The 20,692-nt window shown below is 39.3% G+C and overlaps 2 protein-coding genes across 3 annotated transcripts in view; one reads left to right on the top strand and one right to left on the bottom strand.

Annotated features, from left to right (window-relative positions):
• The first annotated feature begins 224 nt into the window (after window positions 1-224).
• Window positions 225-1,765, top strand: LOC122650791 (uncharacterized protein At5g39865-like). The gene has a single exon (XM_043844172.1). It carries the CDS (start codon window positions 225-227, stop codon window positions 1,404-1,406), a length of 1,182 nt encoding a protein of 393 aa, XP_043700107.1. The 3' UTR covers window positions 1,407-1,765.
• A 1,292-nt stretch (window positions 1,766-3,057) lies between these two features.
• The window catches only part of LOC122653285 (probable ADP-ribosylation factor GTPase-activating protein AGD11), a 34,094-nt gene continuing 16,459 nt past the window's right edge, over window positions 3,058-20,692 (bottom strand). For both annotated transcript variants that reach the window (XM_043847260.1, XM_043847261.1), the window contains exons 4-10: window positions 9,397-9,481; window positions 8,746-8,821; window positions 7,065-7,228; window positions 6,673-6,982; window positions 6,418-6,534; window positions 6,223-6,318; window positions 3,058-3,409 (exon numbers count right to left, since the gene is read on the bottom strand). In XM_043847260.1, the coding sequence (XP_043703195.1) occupies window positions 3,128-3,409; window positions 6,223-6,318; window positions 6,418-6,534; window positions 6,673-6,982; window positions 7,065-7,228; window positions 8,746-8,821; window positions 9,397-9,481 (1,130 nt within the window). In that variant the 3' untranslated portion in view covers window positions 3,058-3,127. The remainder of the gene's footprint in view (window positions 3,410-6,222; window positions 6,319-6,417; window positions 6,535-6,672; window positions 6,983-7,064; window positions 7,229-8,745; window positions 8,822-9,396; window positions 9,482-20,692) is intronic.

The raw sequence follows: 20,692 nt of genomic DNA, 5'->3' as shown, positions 1-20,692 counted from the left end.
AACCTACCCACGTTGGCGCGACTCTCTCTCTCTCTTTCTATCTTTACAGGGTTTCATGTCTCATTCCATCCTCTCTCTCTCTCTCTCTTTCCTGACTCAGAAAAAGAAAAAAAAATTCAGATATCAAAGAGAGAGAGAGAGGTCTACAAGACAAAGACTCTTCACAAAAGCAAAGAAAAAGCAGAGAGAGAAACCATCATTTCTGATTCATCATTCTTTCATTCATGGGCTGCACTGTTTATCGACCTGAAGGTCTTTTCACCACCAGAGCCACTACCTTTGAAGCTGCTGCTGCTGCTACGACTTCTTCTTCATCTTCTTCTTTTCCTAGAATCCTTTCTCTCCCAACCCAAGTCGTCAACCATCCTTCCCTGAAGAAATCAGGCGATACCCATCACCTGGTCTCGCTTACCTCCACCATCTACGGTTCTCTTCTTCCCCTTGACCAACTTTCATCCGATCATCATCAGAATAAAACCCTCACCCTAGAATCAGAAACCCACGAAAACCCATCTCTCGATTCAGTCATCAACGCTTGGGAATTCATGGCCGGCCGTGACGACCTCGATTTCTCCTCCAATCCCAACTCTGCTTCCTTCCTTGACCGATCCTACTCTGCTCGCCATGATTGCTCATCCTCTAAGAAACCCTTTTTCTCCTTCATTGGTTCCGCCAAGAAGCTCGGCGACTCCTTCGAACCCACCTGGTCGGAAAATTCGAATTCGGTCGGTGAAGGAAGGGTGAAGAAATTGTGTAATTCGTTGATGAAGCCGCTGTGGAAGAAGCATATATCAGAGGAATCACTTCTTGCTGATATGGATCCTAACGTACTCTCAAGACGATCTTTGTCGTCTAGGCAGTTGAATTTTAATCATTCAAAGACGGTGAGGGCACTTGTGGGTTCGGGCTCGAGGCTTTCGTCTATGTTCGATAATCGGATTCGATTACCAGGTACTGAGGATAAGATTGTTGTGTATTTCACCAGTTTACGGGGAATTCGAAGGACTTATGAAGATTGTTCTGCTGTTCGGAATATATTAAGAGGATTTAGGGTTCCTGTGGATGAGAGAGATATTTCAATGGACTTCACTTATAGGCGAGAGCTGCAGAGTGTGCTGGGAGACATGACTGTGATTTTGCCCCATGTTTTTATTCGTGGGATATACATTGGAGGGGCTGAAGAGATTAAGCAGCTACATGAGGTTGGTGAATTGGCCAAGCTTCTTGAAGGGTTTCCAGCTCGGGATCCAAGGTTTGTCTGCGATAGCTGCGGCGATGCCAGGTTTGTTCCTTGCTCGAATTGTAATGGCAGTCGCAAGGTCTTCGATGAGGACGAAGAACAATTGCGTAGGTGCCCGGTGTGCAACGAAAATGGATTGATACGGTGCCCTAGTTGCAATTCTTAATGCTTTTAGTTATCAATGGCGTATATGTTTCGATATTTCTGGTGAGAATTGTTGGAAGAAAAAAGGAAAAAAAAACTGCTTTTATTGCTGTTAAGTGTGGATCCCTGTCTATCTGGGCTGATGATTAGAACTCTTATTGGGTTTTGCTCTTCTTTCTTTTACTACAATGTAAAATGTTTACCTTACTGGGTACTCTTGTTCATCATTTCTCTGAACCATACAAAGAAATAAATGAAATTTTTTACTGGCTTTGTTAATCATCATGTAAAATGTTTACCTTACTGGGTACTCTTGTTCATCATTTCTCTGAACCATACAAAGAAATAAATGAAATTTTTTACTGGCTTTGTTAATCATCATATGTAAAGGGATGTGAAGCTTTTTTTTTGTGATTAGTACATGATTAATTTTCCATTTCTCGAAGAAATAACTATGTTTTTTCTGCATATTGAAGGGATGGATCTAAAGGAATTTCAATGTGGTAATCTGTACTTAATTGGAGTGGTTTATCTATGGCTTAGGAATACTACTTTTCGTCTTCACTTTGCGGTCTTTCATGGTTAGGAACTTGGTAGTAGACAATTAGATCCTCTTGAAACAGAAGCCAACAATGCTGAGGCTTTGAACTTTACTTGCAAGGGAAGATAAGGTAGAATTTTCACAAATCCTTTTACTGGAAAGAAAGATTTTCTATTAGGCTGTGTTTGGATGGATAGAAATGAATAGAAAGAAAAGAAAAGAACAGAACAAAGAATCTAGAAAAGAAATGAAAAGAAAAAAACAAAAAATTTAATGGTGTTTGATTGATGAAAGAAAAGAAAAGAAAATAATTCTAATTAAAACAATTATGCTTTAGATGCCAATCGAATGGTACTGTATACACTATACACCATTATATAAACCAATCCAATGAAATATATATTGTACGCACTGTGCACTACGAACCAGCACAAACTCACTCCTAATAACTATTCATCATCTTCCTCGCAGCAAACCTGCAACTCATCCCCTGCCTTTTCCTCTCTACTTCTCTCCCGCACATCTCCAACATTCCAAAACGAAAGCAAACAGAAAATTAGAGGAGAGAGGAATAAGAGAGAAAAATAGGATCTGTAGGACGCTGCTTTGTTTTCAGTCGAACCATTCCAAATGCACCAGAATCACCATTATTGTTGTTGTCCGGACTTCCTTTTCTCTTCCCACACAGCCGTCTGCTTCCATTTCTTTTTCCTTCACATTTCTAATCTCTCTGCTGAAAAAGGAATCAGACCTTCGCGTGGGTTGCGGCAACTGCAAATCGGCTACTCAAGTTGCAGATGCAGAATCGATAAGAATCTGATCGTTGAAGTCATGCAGCAACGAATGATGCGGATTTTTATACCTCCAGCATCCCTCTCTCTCTCTCTCTCTCTCTCTCTCTTTTTCTTGCCATTTCTCGACTCTGTGGCGAGAGTTTTTTTTGGATGACGATAGAAAAAAAAAAAGCACAAGTCCCGAAATGATTTCAAATTTAAAAATAAAGAATTTTCTCATCACAGAGGGACAACCAAACGGCGAGAAAATTTCAAAGCTAAGAAAACCGTACAATAATCTTTACGTTTTCTTTTCTTCTCTATCAAACCAAACACCGCCTTAATTGATAATATTAAGAGCCAAATGGCTAAATAAGATTTATGAATACAAACAATATCTGGTTGTGGAGTTGACTTATAAACCTGGCCTTATTGACTAAGAGGAACACATTCAATCTCAATCTCTAACACTCCACGCTCGACATTCTGCAACCTGATTGTGACGTCTTGCTTTACCTTCCCCTTTACCAGGCTGATTATGCTGTCCTTTACCAAGGTATTGTGTTTGTTAGCTATCCATTTCCCAAGCTCAATGGATTTGGTGATGGTGGAGTTCTCATAGGCTTTGGCAGCAGTGAGTAGGGGTTGGATGTCAATCTCTGTTTCTCCCATGTAATCATCATGTGTAAATGTATCCTTGTCGTATACAAGCTGCAAACAAAGGAAACAATGCAGTCAACAGAGATGGATGTTTTAAAGAAAGAAGAGGAGGGAGGGAGGGAGGGAGGGAGGGAGGGAGGGGGGAGGAGAATAAGGATGTTCAGTCTGTTGCATTAAGAACAACCAATATATCCATACATGGTAAAGACCAAAATTGAAAGAATATAAACATCCATGTTATTGTTAAATATCAAACTAGAAATGTTTCTCTGATAAGTTACAGAAAGATTTTATTGATTAAAGAACCAAATCGTATAACATGTAGTAATCAACAACAAAAACAACAACAATTTTGGCATCTTTTTTCAAGGTTTTCTTAAAATGTGTCGACGAAAAACTATATAAGAGCCAACTTGAAGATCTTTATTATTGGTTATGATATTTAAATTGATAAAAAAATTCAAGAACTATGGTAATAGAAAGGGTTGACAAGTAATCATCATATCTAGGAATCCCATTATCAAGAGAGTTCCCTGCATCTCAGCTCTATGATGGGTTGATAAGAAAATCACCGACACAGACAAGTCTGAAAGCTTAATAAATCCACTAGCCTAGAAGCATGAAGCATGTTGTTCTTGTTAGCATACATGCCTAATAGCATTGACTCAAACTCACTCCACTTGCCGATCACAATCATATATGAACCTTCATTTAGACTTGTTTTCTTCCTTGCTTACTTATTTTTGGGAGAAGGGTTATCATCCCTGAATGGCAGTGTTTGTTCCTATTTCTCAATGTAAGGTGTTCGGTGACTCAGCTCCTTAGATTGGTTCTAGGCTACATTAAAATGTCGTTATTTGGATATGGAGTCCACCTCCAGAAGGTTTTGTGAAGTCAATCTCCGACAGTCATTTTCTTGGTAACCCTGGCCCCTTCTGAAATTTAAGGCATTCTTAGACTGTGATCTAGAATTTTCTGATTTCCTATTCAAGCTAATTGGTGATGGAGATTCAACTACTTCTAAACTTCTTTCTCTTAAGTTTGCTTGGATTTAGTTCTCGGATGAGGTTATGATCTCATATTCATATTGAAGGTGATTCAGCCAATGTTGATAGATGAAATGAGACAAGTAATAGATGGTCCTTGGAGGTCCTTCCATATCATTGGACATATTAGATACTTGGCCTCATTGTTGAATTCCTCATTGCAGTGGAGACCCGGTGAGTTAATGATGTGGTGGATGATTTGGACAAACAAGAATTTTGAGACCAAGAATGTATTTTTGGCATAGTATTCCCATATAAGCTGCTGATGAGCAAGGTATAAACAATTTCAATTCTTTTTTATTCACTGTCATAACTAAACAGTACTTGCAGTGGGATGCAATAAGATTGAATGTCTTCCTGAGTGGGAAATGTTTTATAACATATAAAGGTCAAGTTTTCATGCAAAGGATGTGCTTCAAGTCGAACAAATTTTTTTGCAGAGTAAAAATGCACTTCTAACATATAAAAGATGAAAGTTTGAAAAACAAACAGTCATTGAACTAAATGCAATGAAGAGGGCCAATACATGACTGGATGATCCAGTCAACATCAAATATCTACTAGCACTGTTCTGCATGGGACATATGATGCACACAGAGATAAAATTAATTTGGTTATTTCTTTTCCAGAAAATGTGTAGTATGTTAAAGAATGAAAAATGCATAGTGCTGTTATCTGAAGGGCACAAACTACACCAGAGATGTAACACACGTTTGGAAAAGTGAAACAGCATTGGGAAAACAGCACCCTATCTATCTTCCGCTGCAAATCTAACCAATTAATTGCAGCACAGGTTGTACTATTTCCTCACATATCAAAGTTGGCTCAGCTAAATGGTGTTGCTATGTTGTTGTTTGCATACCACAAGATCGTTCACTTGGATAACCACTCACATTTTCCCTGTGTGTCACTAAATACCACACTAAAATGCTATTCCTCAATAATAATCTCCACATTTTGTTTAGATGACTGAAAGAGTGCATCTAGAGGAGCTCTAGGGTTTCTCAGCAGAGCTACAGGTTCTTGCTGAGGTATGATGGTGACAAATGGAGCCAAGAGTGCGTGGATGTATTGAAAAGGGTGAAGTAAGCTGTTCTCTAAAGTATCAGACCAAGGGATAAACATGAGGATCTCATATGATACACTGAAAGTAATCTTGAATCAAGTGTCATACCCCCAAATCTTTTTTCTTGAATCAAATAAGAAAGGGGCCTAGAATTGTTCTAGGGGCTTTCTGTTCCTCAAATTAAGACTGACTTCTTGAAGGCATTCAGATTATTCCTTAGAACAATCTTTCTCTGTCCTTAAGTATGTATCAGGAGAGTCCTCCTCAGGTAGATCACTCCATATGCTTAGCACTAGACATGATCAGACCCAACAACTTGGCAGGGAGTGTGTGCCACAAAACCACTTCTTCATTGAACTAGGGGATCATTTTGCATCAATTGTTGCCTGGAAGAGTTATACCCTCATAGACTTGGATCAATACTCTTACGTGATTAATTTCTGTCAACCTGGACTTGTTCATGTCATCATTAAAGCCACAGGTACTTCTCTTGGAAGACTTGGATGATTGAGACTGTTAAGCACCAGTTGCATTTCAGCCTCATACAGAAAGTGCACTAAACAAAACTTAAAGAGTTAATATTTTTTTTTAAAAAGAATATTATGTTAAGGCCCATTCTAGTTCAACATTTATAGAAATGAAAGGATATCAGATCAGTAATTAGGAATGGTGGTTCAGTATATGCTTCTAACAGTTGGTTCTGTGTTCATTAATATTACATTGAAGTATTTTAGAAAGAAATTCAAACTTACCAACTTTAGAGGTGGGATAGTTTCTGGAATTGATAACATTAGCCTTTCATTCCAGACTGGGTTCAGGTTGTTCCTTATCACACGCGTTCTCATTGACTGCAACAACAGTTCAGAAAGTCTTCATTTTTTTAAAACAGTTGTACATTTTTCTAGTACAACATTAATAATACAGAATCATCAAGAGAAGAGGCTTACTTGCTGTCCCAGCGTGAGGATGACATAAGGATCACTACTCAATACATCTCGAATGGCTAGGTTGGTCCCTCTAATGATGTCGACCTTTATCAATCCAACGAATTCAACCATACCCGGCTATAAACAGTTGATTCACAGTAATGAGAGATATCCAAGGAAATTGGAAATCTAAATTCTAAATTAAGACCCTTCAGAAACAGAGTAGATTAAAGGAGGGGTTCTTAAATAACATAGACATATGATAGAAAGACGTACTCCTGAGTTTTCTTTCTTTGCAGCCTTGTGCTCATTTTCCTTTCTTCTCCAGCTGTAGCGGAATGCATGACCAAGTCCATGAATACGATGCCCAGTGTGTTGTTTCTCGTAGGTTCTCTTCTCTCTGGATGTGCTAGCGTTATTTCTTGAAGAATTGTTCTGACAGGACGATAAACTCAGACCAGATGGAAAAGGGCCACTCAAATTAGATGGACAGGAGGAAAAATTGTTGTAGCTCATACTTTGTAATCTACAATAGGTCTCTGGATGATCATTGGATCTGAAAAATTGTTTCAGCTCATACTTCTTCCTGAGTATTCAAGAAACAAGTCTCCTATTCAGAATGATATGTTATTTTGCATCAAATTAGGAAATTATGGTATTCAGCTTACCTAATGAAATCAGAACGCTCCTCTATAGTGGAATCTGGTTTTGGCTTTTTTATTTTATCTGGTAGTATAGCTTCATATTTCATGTTAGCTACATTGTTTCCACCCATTTCAGCCAAAATATCAACTTCTTCATCTGTCCATTCATCTAGCTTCGCTGATAGAACCTGAGGAATAAATGCTGAATACATAAAAGTGTCTTCTGTATGAACAAATGTTTCTTTCTATGATCTGTTTTTGTTCCACGAGCCAATAAAGAAAGGCAAAAGGTTTTATAGGGTATCTATGGACGAGCACACCTAGTTGTGCCATGTGGAAGGATGATTTGACAATTCATATCATTAAAATATCTTCGAAATTTGTCTAGATTAATCATGTGTCAATTTCAGAAGCAAATTCAACCATATACCGTCGCATATATTGGGATGCACCCTATCAATAATCCTGAAATTTTTATTACTTTATTTTGCCACTTGGCCAATTCTATTTGGCATGAAACTTGACATGTGAGTAGGGGACCTTGCGGTTTACCTATCCACAAAATGGCAGCATCATTCGACTTTCCACATGGCAGAACTACATGCCCGTCCATAAAACCCGCTTCAAAAAGAAAGGATCATTTGTATGCCAATTTTTTACTAGATTCATCATGGAACATGTAGTTTTATTAGCATGCATTGATCGCACAATACTCAAGAAACTCCTTTCCATTCCATTCACCAAGCTCTCAAACAGAGACAATGTGATAAATTCCCACCATAACAGATTTCCATGGCATTACTTATAGGTTAATTCTCTTCCCTTTTCTATATATGGCTTAGAGCTTTCTTCTCAAGAAGACGTTAGCTTTGCATGTATGTTCCCATATGTTTACACTGGATAAGAAAAGCTGACACCAACTGCAAATTAAGTTGATTTAGATTTTATTTATAGCGGATGGAGTTCCAGCATGCCCTTATCCAGAATGCATTCCTGCATGCTCTTAATAACTGCCACATGGCAGTTATGTTGTGGCCATATTTTTTGGACATGACAACATCATTATCGTCTATCCAGGATTAGAATTTTGGACCATTCTGATATCCATATGTATCATTACTCAGGTTTAAGAAAAGTTGGAAAAGTCTAGGAAGTAAACTCAATATGAACCATTGAAAAATCAAGATAGAGGCCCACATATGAGGTGTCATATGATTGAGATAGGCCATCAAAACTGACAGCTACCTATAAGCTGTTCTCAAATCTGTCCAACAGTGCCAAATTATTAGTATAGGCATGCTGGAAACATTCAGGAACCAAAACTATAGAATGAAGAAGTACGGAAAATTTAGCCCTATGATTGGACTTTACAATTAGCAAGATAATTTCTATCATATCTTTGTGCAAGTGTGATAGACATCCCAACAATGTCAAAGAGAGGTTGCATGCAACTATATTATAGATATCCAAGGCATATTCAAGGGTCATCGATTAATTGGATTGTTATCAAGAAATGTGTTCTTTTATGAATATCCACTTATTTCAGGTTTGAAGTAAAATCAACTTCTTGTATCTTCTTAACAGAACACGAACAAGTAGCTCATATGTGCTATGGTATGCATTTGCTTTCAAATCAAACATTATGGGAGTAAATTAAACACCCAACTTCAGTACACTTAATGCATGAAAGTTCCAACAATAATACCTTTGATATGTGCACTCCCAGGCTTCTATGAACACCAGAACATTTGATACATATAAATACTCCAATATTTACGGACCTGATATCCACCACTTGGTTTCATTAGAAAATGGAATAGCACAAGTGAAGCATTTCACATAAAGAACTGTGAAAAGAATCCTCTGAATAAAAAAACATTTAGGAGTCTTTTGAAACAGGATACAAATGGGAATCTTTATTTGTGCAACTTAGTTGATCCCTAATCATGTTGCATGCTTAATTAAAGAATGCAGGAATAAATTATTCAGATGCTAAATCAATTGCCGAAGTTATAAAGTGCAAAAATGCAGGTGGAGATATATATATATTTTCTTTATTTGAGGTTGGGAAATGATTCCTTTCCTCTGTGACCCTGTCCAATAGTAAATTTTATGGCCATCAAGTATTGCTGACACTCACTAATTATCTTTGACATAGTTTTCTGGTTGCTTTTAACTAAGCACCTTTTCTTACACAATAGATCCAGCAATATGATTCCATTGTTACGGAGACTAAAACCATCATAACACAAATACACAAGTCAACTTGATTTTCCTCCCTAAGGTAAACAGTGATTTGATAATTATAAATAGCTGGAGCATATTACTTCTTAAGTATGCAAAGTAAGTAACATACACCCATTTGGGATCTGGGGAGCCACAATCTGCACAAAACTTATTTCCTGATTGATTCATCAGACATTCCAGTCTAAATAGTGGATCTGTTTGACAACAAAAAAAGAAAAAGAGAGAGAGAATAGGTTATAATTGAAGCACATGATGATGAGATGTAAATTTTATGATATTATAAGTCAGGTCACTCAGGTGTAAATTCCAATGCATCCATACATCTTCAATTAATGACTAGAAATTAGTATACTGTATACTACAGATATTTTGATTATTGCCTGGACATATATTATAATACACTAATTTAAATGTTAGAAGTATGTAAGTGAAGGGCTTTTTGGGAAAGAATCCCTCTCGGGATTAGCGTCAAGCAGTTTGGCGCTAAAACCAAGAGGGTCTCCCATCCTCTCTTTTGGTTCCCATTTTACCCCTGTAAAAGTAACCTCTATATATTGATATTGCTAGTCTCTATCTCAGATAGAGAGCTAGCTTTTCCCTCACATTCTTCTCCTTCTTTGCTATTTACATGGTATCAGAGCACATCTGATCGAGAAGGACACGCTTCTACTTCTTTATCTCAGTCCCTTTCTTATTTCTTCAATCAAACTAAGAAAGGGGTGATCGACTTTATCAGATTTTAAGGTCTCTTTAGGAGCTCTTCTCTACCGTAGGGGTTTTTACCCCATTTCTGGAATTTTGAAGGAGTTTGCAGCTTGATATGATGGTTTAGAGACATCTATTTATACCTACTGTCAGGTTTGATGTCTTTAGTCTCAGTTTCTGGTTGTTTGAGTTGATTTCTGTACTGTCTTTGGCACTTGTGTATCGAGTTTTGGGAATATTATGCTGCTGGTTCGATCTTACTAATGATATCAATCTCTGAATCGAATTTATGGGATTGTTTTGAGTTATTATGGACTGTTATACACTGTTAAGGACTGCTATGGGCTGTGTACTGTTTGATTAAATGCCTGAGTCACTGCTCTTCATGTTTTCGAGTTGTATTCTATTTGGCTGCACTGCTATGCTTTTTCTGGTGGCCTTTTAGTACCATTTGTGAACAGTTGATCTGCTGCCTTGGTTTTCAGTGGCTGTTTGTGGACTGTTATTGCTGTTTGTGGATTGTTATTGTACTTGGTACTGTATTTGGTCCTTTCTTTGTGCTCTTGATGGGAGAAACATCCAAGGAAGCCAAAGCTGTCACTGAAGTGGTGTCCTCATCACCACAGTTTTTGACCTCTAAAAGGTTAGAGGATAGTCAGAATTTCCAGCAATGGCACAAGATTGTGACCTTGGTTCTCACAGGAAGAGGTGAGAAATGTCACTTGACTGGAAAGAAACCTGCTAGTATGGATGCTGATACTGGGAGGTCACCGATGCTCGTATATTGGGTCAGATATTAAACTCTATGGATAGTAACCTTGTAGACCTTGTGACACATATTGACACTGTCAAGGATCTATGGGATTATCTGGCTGTATTGTACTCTGGGCACAACAACCTCTCTAGGATTTATGAACTCTCTCAAGAGTTTTATCGAGTTGATAGGAAGGGTCGACCATTGACCCAACACTTTACTGATTTCAAGAGGATGTATGAGGAGTTGAATGCTTTGCTGTCCATTACTTCTGATGTTACCCAGATGCAGCAACAGCGTGAGCAATTGGCAGTTATGAGTTTCTTGGGCAGTTTGGACCCTGACTTTGACTCAATCTAGTCTCAAATTCTTGGAGGAGTTACAGTTCCATCTCTTGCCAACACTTTCTCTCGAGTTCTTCGTGTATCTCGTGATACTACTCAAGTCTCTTTTGGTGATAGTTTTGCTCTTGTGAGTAGTGACCGCAATGGGGGTCGTCAGCTTACCAAAACCCCCCACCTGCACCCTCTGTTGGTACTCATGCCTCATTTGAGAAGTCTGAGAGATCTGGTCCTTTGAGGACTTATCATCATTGTGGCAAACTGGGCCACCTTCAGCATTACTGTTGGAAGTTGCATGGCAAATCTTCACAGTCCAAGGTTGCCAACACTGCCAGTTCTGATCCTGCAGTCCCATGTGCATCCATGGAAGACTGCCGTGTGACTTTGACTATGACAGAGGAGGAATATGCTCGCTATAGCCAGATAAAGGTTTCTTAGGACATTTTTTCCATTGCTACTTTTGTTTAGACAGGTAATGCCACTGCGTGTCTCTCCACTTCTAGGCTTTGGATTATCGATTTAGGGGCCTCAGACCATATGTCTGGAACCTAAGGTATCTTTTCCTCTTTACTACCTTCTCATTCCAAGAGTTACATTAGCTGATGGTTCTTGTGCTACAGTCAAAGGCACTGGTATTGTTCAGCCCACTTCTTCCTTGTCCCTATAATCTGTATTGTTTTTGCCTAAATTCCCTTTTAACCTTTTGTCTGTTAGCCAACTTACCAATGCCTATAACTGCTCAATAACCTTTTACTCTGATTCTTGTGTCTTTCAGGATTTGCAGACGAAGCGGACAATTGGTAGAGGCAGGGTATCTGGGGGACTGTATCTTCTTGAGGACTCATCTTCTGTTGCTTGTTCAAGCACAACTTCCCCTCATCAGCTTCACTGTCGGCATGGTCATCCGTCCTTACAGAGTTTGCAGAAACTGTTTCCTAGTTTGCGTTCCCTTTTAGTTTTAAATTGTGAGTCGTGTCAGTTTGGGAAACTCCACCGTGTGAGTTATCCCCCTTGTGTCAACAAACGAGCCTTACATCCCTTTTCTTTGGTTCACTCTGATGTATGGGGCCCTTGTCATGTGTCTTCAAAGTTGGGTTTTACTTACTTTGTTACTTTTGTTGATGACTGCACTCGTGTTACTTGGTTGTACTTAATGAAATGTCGCTCTGAATTATTCTCTATCTTTTCTTCATTTATTTCTAAAATTAAGAATCAATTTGGATCTTACATTAAAGTTTTGTGTAGTGATAATGCACGGGAGTACTTTTCTGCACCTTTTTCTGATTTTATGACCACTTGTGGTATCATTCATCAGTCTTCTTGTTCTGACACACCCCAACAAAATGGTGTGGCCAAACGGAAGAATCATTACTTGATGGAGGTGACTCAGTCCCTTCTCTTTAAAATGAAGGTGGACAAGCCTTTTTGGGCTGATGCAGTGTTGACTGCCTATTACCTTATCAATCGAATGCCCTCCTCTGTCCTTGGTGGTGGCATTCCTCATGCTTTACTCTTTCCTTCTGAGCGCTTATTCCTTTTGCCACCCCGTGTTTTTGGGTGTGTCTATTTCATTCAAGACCATACTCCAGGATTATCGAAATTAGACCTCAGAGCCATCAAATGCATTTTTATGGATTACTCTCGTGTTCAGAAGGGGTTTCGATGTTATTCTCCTGTTCTTCGCAAGTATTTTATTACTGCTAATGTTTCTTTCTTTGAGTCTCAATCTTTTGTGTATGAGTCTGTTATGGATCCTTGGATGAGGACCTTCGTCTTTGTGTTGTTAAGCCTTCTTTGTAGATGCCTGTTGTGCCACCTCCGGCGAAACCTCCGATCATTCATGTTTATCACCATGAACCACGAAGAGAAGCTGTTGTCCCCAGTGCTGCCACTCTTGTATCGTCTGTGGATCCTATTCCTGATCCTATAGTTTCTGACTTGGATATACCCATTGCTCATCGGTCAATGTGTTAAACACTCAATCTCTTCTCATGTTTCTTATTTTGGTTTATCTTCTACTTTTCACACTTGCCTTTCCATTGTTGCATCTCATCCTATTCCTAGGACCACTGCAGAGGCATTATCTATTTCTGGTTGGAGAATAGCTATGGAAGAAGAGTTACAGGCTTTGGAGCATAACCGCACTTGGGATCTTGTTCCTTTGCCACCTGAAAAGTCTGCTATTGGTTGTCGTTGGGTTTATGTGGTCAAAGTTAATGTTGATGACTCTCTTGCTCGCCTGAAAGCTCGATTGGTGGCCAAGGGCTATGTACAGGTATATGATGTTAATTACTTGGATACCATTTCTCCGGTTGCCAAACTCTCCTCTATTAGTGTCTTGATCTCCCTTGCTGCCTCGCATCACTGGCCTTTGCACCAGCTCGATGTCAAGAATGCTTTCCTCCATGGGGATCTTCATGAGGAGGTGTATATAGAGCAACCTCCAGGGTTTGTTTCTCAGGGGGAGTCTGGGCTGGTTTGTAGATTGAAGAAGTCTTTGTATGGTTTAAAACAGTCTCCGATGGCTTAGTTTGGCCGATTTACAGAGGTGGTTCTTGAGTTTGGCCTGTCACAATGCAATAGTGATCATTCTCTTTTCTATCGTCAAACAAGTGCTGGAAGAATCTTTCTGATTGTGTATGTGGATGACATTGTGATTACTGATGATGACTCTACAGGCATTGTGGGAAAGCTGAATTATTTCTTAGGAGTTGAAGTGGCTCAATCTCAGAAGGGAATATCTCTCTCACAGCGAAAATATACCCTTGACTTGCTTACGGAGGCAGAGATGCTAGGGTGCAAACCACTTGATCACCCAATGGATCCAAATATTAAACTTGCTGCAGATGAGGGAGATGCTTATGATGATCCGGAACGATACAGAAGGTTGGTTGGAAAGATGAATTATTTGACATTCACTCGACCTGATATCTCATTTTCGGTGACTGTTGTGAGTCAATTCATGTCATCTCCCATGACATCTCATTGGGATGTTGTCATTCGGATTTTGAGGTATCTCAAGAAGGCTCCTGGATGAGGATTAGTGTACACCATGGTACTAAATCTCGTTTCGTTTCGGTGTTTCGGTCTGACCGAAATTTCTGAGTTACTGAAATTTCGTCGAAATATGGTATTTTTCTGTGGGTGTAAAATGCCAAAATGACCGAGATTTCCGAAAATTTTGAAACGAGATTACCAAAATTTCCAAAATATTCGAAATATTGCACGTGACACTTTTAGGGACTTTTTCAATATCTCGCGATATATCGTGAGTCCACGATATTTCGTCGATATCTCACGAGATATCGTCGAAATATGGTATTTTTCCATTTCGGATTGGTATCGTATCTCGGACAGCTCGAGATATATGAAATTTGGCGAAATATCGCCGAAATTTCGCGAGATTTTGAACTATGGTGTACACTGACCATGGTCATTCCCGAGTTGGGGGATTTTCTGACGCAGATAGGGCCGGATTACCAGATCAACTACCGGCTACTGTATATTTGTTGGAGGGAATCTTGTTTCATGGAAGAGCAAGAAACAGAGTGTAGTGGCTAGATCAAGTGCAGAATCAGAGTACCGAGCCATAGCACATGCTACTTGTGACTTGTGAATTGGTTTGATTGAAGATGTTGTTGACTGAACTAGGGTTTGAGAGCTCTACACCAATACAACTATGTTGTGACAACCAGGCAGCGATACATATTACCTCGAACCCCGTGTTCCATGAGAGAACTAAACACATTGAGGTGGATTGTCACTTTGTAAGAGAAAAACTCCAACAGGGTCTAATTTCTACAAAGTATGTCAAGACTGGAGAACAACTTGCTGATATGTTTACTAAGTCTCTAGCTAGTGGGAGGGTTAACTATATTTGTAACAAGCTGGGCATAATTGATATATATGCTCCAGCTTGAGGGGGAGTGTTAGAAGTATGTAAGTGAAGAGCCTTTTGGGAAAGAATCCCTCTCGGGATTAGCGTCAAGCAGTTTGGCGCTACAACCGAGAGGGTCTCCCATCCTCTCTTTTGGTTCCCATTTTACCCCTATAAAAGTAACCTCTATATATTGATATTGCTAGTCTCTATCTCAGATTAGAGAGCTAGCTTTCCCCTCACATTCTTCTCCTCTTTTCTCTTCTCCTTCTTTGCTATTTAAATTAAAAATAGCACAAGGTGTTAAAATGGCGTGTATTAGAAAACAAAGGGCATAATGACTACTGACATTATCTAGGTATTCCACTGATTCTGATTCTATTTCTCTTTGAAAGGAAAGTATTTGTGTTTCAAAAGGAAGCACCTGCCCAACAAGTCACCATGAACGTTGAATTAAAGCATCCAAATTTACAGGGAAGAGGAAAAGTAGAAGCCCATAAACCAAGGTACTAAAACTCGGAACTCAACCCTGGGAAAAACCGAGATCTCGGTTGAGTTGGTGCATTTTTTTTTTTCAACTCGAAACTTCAACTTGCTGGGTTTTAGATCTGGTTTGGGTCTGAAACTTGATATTCAGTCTATTTTAGGCCATTTAAACATAATGGCATTATTAGATTTTGCAAAAACAAACTCCAAATAGGAGTTTTACTTCGGAACTTAAGTTGGTAGGCGACGACGTACTAAAATACCCTACTCTACACATAATTTAGTAATAGAAAGCAAGCAAAACATTCAATTAATAGCTAAACAACTTAAATAAGCATTAGAAATGTTAAAGTGATACATCAAATTGTTTAACAGTGTTACAAGTTACAACTATCATCACATAAACTGAGTTTGAATCAAATATTCAGTCCCCAATAGTGCCATATAGTTTTCCCATGATATAGTGTTGCTGCACTGTTGCATATAGTGCTCCACAACAAGCATATAAAATTTGAGATGAATCTTGAAGATGTGGCTGAATCCTTCAAATGTGCAGCTGAATCAACTCTTCCACAGATTACAACTTGAAATCCAGAGGTAAAATGAGTCACAGCCTTCAAATGGGGAAGAAAATAGCTTTTGGACAGAACTTGATCGAGAAATATCGAGTTCTGTCGAGTTAAATGACTTTTAAAGAAGTATATGGGTCGAGATCTCGGGTCGACCCCGAGATCTTGACCGAGAAAATGTAATTTGAGAACTCGTATACCAACTCGACTCGACCTCCCCAAAAAACGAGATCTCGCGAGTTCTCGAACTATGCCATAAACTGCCTAACTGCAATGCCTACTTGATGTCACCAAGAATAATCACAGAACTACATGCCAGTTTTTCACTGAATGGTGTCTGTTGGATCCACAACTATAATATGACTTCCATATACCCATAAAGTTCTTAGAAGCATAGATCAGTCGTATGTAAAATTCCAATACACCGTGTCTGTCAATCTAAAAGAGAGAAATCTGTTGAAGATGTAAGTTTATTAGATATTTCTCATAGAGCAATCACATATGATCAATGTCCAGATCTGTAGGAGGTGATGTGGTACAGCTTTCCCTGACATTAATTAGGTAGTTGAAAGAAGCCTGGGAGGCATATCTATCAGGTGTGCAAAAGTGACATTAATTAAGTAGTTGAAACAAGCCTGGGACATATCTATGAGGTGTGCAAAGGAGCAAGCAACAGGCAATTTGTTCTATCAATGGATTAGGCTCAGGTTGTGCCTGCGCATATCAAGAAAAAATTTGAACCCATCTGTGGATCATTTGAACTCTATTATCTATATGATGAAGCAGGAGAAAGGTGTGCACCCATGGAAAATAGTTTTTCATGGCTAAGGTTGGGGGTTAGTGATTTGGACGCTGGGCATGTGATACCGACTAAGTTACTTAAAACAATGGATTTGTATTCTTTTCTATATTCTCTAGCTTTTGACCATATTGGTAAGTTTTTAAACTTGATTGTTAGAACACCCAGAAGGCTACTATGCATCCAATTAATTACCTATAGAGGACAGAGATGTTTAAGGGCTCCTCCAACAGCCAGAGACAAACCCAATATCCATGTAAACAGTGGATTTGTATTCTTTTCTATATTCTCTAGCTTTTGACCATATTGGTAAGTTTTTAAACTTGGTTGTTAGAACACCCAGAAAGGCTACTATGCATCCAATTAATTACCTATAGAGGACAGAGATGTTTAAGGGCTCCTACAACAGCCAGAGACAAACCCAATATCCATGTAAACAGTTGTCAGCATCAAATTCTTCTTTTCTGTATGCCCCTCACCAACATGACCAAGACACACCTCTAACACTCATTGCTCTGACTCACTAGGTAAACAAAGAAAGGGGGAAAGGGGCCTTTTTCTGCTTGCCTTCCAAGCATTCATAAGGAGGATCAATTTTCTTTAATTTCTTCTTCTTTTCAGATATATACAGTGTTCTTTTATTTGCTTTAGGTGAGTAAAAAGCTTCAACCTTAGTGTCTGTGTTTTATAGTATTGATATTCATCCTCAATATTAACTAGTCCCACTTGATTGTACCTATCAGTTTGCTTGTTGTTTAGTTGGGATTTCGATTAGGGAAGCAAGAGAGAAAGGAAGGAGAAGTTGGAGAAGGCAGAAGAAGACAAGGAGGAGAAGAAGAGTGTATCTCGGTGGAATTAGTTGTGTGAGAGAAAGCTCTCCACACCTATATTACTTCATTAATAGACTTTGAGAATATTACATACACCTCCCTAGGGAGGTAAAAGATAAGAAAGGTAAAAAATAGAAAATTCACAATAGGGCAACTAGATATAAGACTAGTTCCCAAACTACCCTTATCACATGAGTTCTAACAACTCTAACACTCTCCCTCAAGCTGAAGAATAAATGTCACGCATTCCCAGCTTGCACAGGAGAGTACCAAATTGAATAGAGGTCAGAGCCTTGGTGAAGACATCCGCTAGTTGGTCACCAGTCTTCACAAAAGGAGTACAAATGCAGCCTGAGTCTATCTTTTCCTTGATAAAGTGTCGATCCACTTCAATGTGCTTGGTCCTGTCATGTTGCACTGGATTGTGGGCAATACTGATGGCTGCCTTGTTGTCACAGTAGAGTCTCATAGGGCCTTCAGTGTCAAATCCCAGTTCCTGAACAAGCCTTTTCAACCATATGAGTTCACACACTTCATGAGCCATAGCTTTAAATTCTGCCTCTGCACTGGATCTGGCTACAACATGCTGTTTTTTGCTTCTCCATGTAACCAAATTACTTCCCACAAAGGTACAATAGCCTGAGGTAGATCTCCTGTCTGTAATGGATCCAGCCCAATCGGCATCAATGAAGCCTTCCACTCTCAAGTGATTGTGTCTTGCATACAACAATCCTTTCCCTAGAGAAGACTTCAAATATCTGAGAATGCGACACACAACATCCAAGTAGCAACTCTTGGGGGCATGCATGAATTGGCTCACCACTCCCACAGCATAAGAGATATCAGGGCGTGTCATAGAGAGGTAAATAAGCTTCCCCACAAGCCTTTGGTACTTTTCCGCATCAACAAGAGAAGGACCACAATCTTCTCCTAGTTTATGGTTCTGCTCAATAGGAGAACTTGCTGGTTTGTAGCCTAACATCTCTGTCTCTGTCAGCAAATCAAGCATAAACTTTCGTTGACGTATGTTGATTCCTCTCTTGGTCCTTGATACTTCAATGCCTAAGAAATACTTCAAGGGACCCAGATCTTTGATTTCAAACTGTTGAGCCAAGTAGATTTTCAGTTTATCTATCTCAGCCATATCATCTCCAGTGACAGCAATATCATCAACATAGACAATGAGGGCTGTGATGGTACCATTGCCCCGCTTGGTAAAGAGAGTGTGGTCAACTTGACTCTGGGAATATCCATTCTTCAGAATAGCCTGTCGAAAGCGTTCGAACCATGCCTTTGGTGACTGCTTGAGTCCATATAGTGCCTTCTTGAGGAGACATACCTTCCCTTCAGCTGAAGGTATTTTGAAGCCTGGTGGGGTTTGCATGTACACTTCCTCTTCTAAGTCACCATGAAAGAAGGCATTCTTCACATCTAACTGATATAATGGCCAATCTTTATTGACAACCAATGATAAAAGAACTCTTATAGAGTTGTGCTTAGCCACAGGAGCAAATGTCTCCTGATAGTCAATCCCATAGACTTGACTGTACCCCTTGGCCACCAACCTCGCTTTGTATCTCTCAACAGTACCATCAGATTTATACTTGATTGTATAGACCCATCTGCATCCAACTGGGACACGTCCCTTCGGAAGATCCACCAATTACCAAGTACCATTCTTTTCAAGAGCCATCATCTCCTCAGACATAGCTTGTCTCCACTTTGGGTCAGACATAGCATCAGTAACATTCTTGGGAATAGAAGCTGTAGAGAGAGCAGCAATAAAGGCAAGACCTTTAGGAGAAAGAGCATCATAGGAAACAAACTGGGCTATAGGATGAGTACAAGCTCTTTTCACCTTTCTAACAGCAGTAGGAAGGTCTTAATCAGATGGAGGAGAAGGGATATCACCTCATTGAGGAGAATGAATCTCAGGATGTGGATCTGGATCCAAAGAGGACTCTTGGTAGGTCTTCTTTCCTTTATTATGCAAGCTTTCACCTCTCTTGTATTTAATGTGGTAATCCTCTCTTTACCAGAACCACTATCAACAACCAAATCTGTATTCACATCCACATCAACAGCCCTGTGCTTTCCAAATTCAAACATAAAGGGAGAGATAGGTAGAGTATAATGAAGGAAATTAGCAGTCTGTTCACTTCCACAATTCTCCCCTTGAAGAGGATGCTAAGATGGTGCAAAGAAAGGGACAAACTCAAGGAAAGTGACATCTTTGGAGGTGAGGCACTTGCGAGAAGATGGGTGATAGCAATTGTAACCTTTGGTAGTAGAAGAGAACCCAAGAAAGAGACACTTGAGAGCTTTAGGATCAAGTTTAGTACGATGTGACTTGTTAACATGCACATAACAAACACATCCAAAGACTTTAGGAGGAAGAGAGAAAGCAGAAACCTGTGGAGATAAGATTTCTAAGGGAGATTTGAAATCAAGAAGTTTGGTAGGCATGCGAGTAATGAGAAAGGAAGCAGTGAGAAGAGTTACAGACCAGAAGGTCTTAGGAACATGCATACCAAACAAGAGAAAGCGAGTGACCTCCAATAAATGGCGATTTTTCCTCTCAGCAACCCCATTTTATTGGGGTGTGTCAACACACGCGAGCTGATGGATAATGCCATTATGAGTAAAGAAGGATTAGAGGTCACCAAACATGTATTCTCCTCCTTTATCAGACCGAACAATTTTGATACGTTATCAAACTGAGTAAGAATCATCTGATAAAAATTCTAAAATGCAACACAAACATCACTTTTATGTTTCATAAGAACAGTCAAAGTAGCACGAGAAAAATCATCAACAAACGACACAAAGTAACAATAGCCAAATAAAGAGATAGTAGGGGAAAGCCCCCAAACATCAGTATGCACAATATGGAAAGGAGCAGCAGTTCTATTACCATGATATGAATAAGAAGAACGACAATGTTTGGTAAACATACATGGTTCACATTGAAAAACATGAGAAGAAGCAATAGAAGAAAATAAGTGAGGCAACTGTTTCCTCATTACAACAAAAGATGGATGACC

Source organism: Telopea speciosissima, chromosome 2 (genome assembly GCF_018873765.1).
Source record: "Telopea speciosissima isolate NSW1024214 ecotype Mountain lineage chromosome 2, Tspe_v1, whole genome shotgun sequence".
Taxonomy (NCBI): Eukaryota; Viridiplantae; Streptophyta; class Magnoliopsida; order Proteales; family Proteaceae; genus Telopea; species Telopea speciosissima.
The sequence above is the reverse complement of the archived record's forward strand: the minus strand, read 5'-3'. Positions and strand labels throughout refer to the sequence as shown.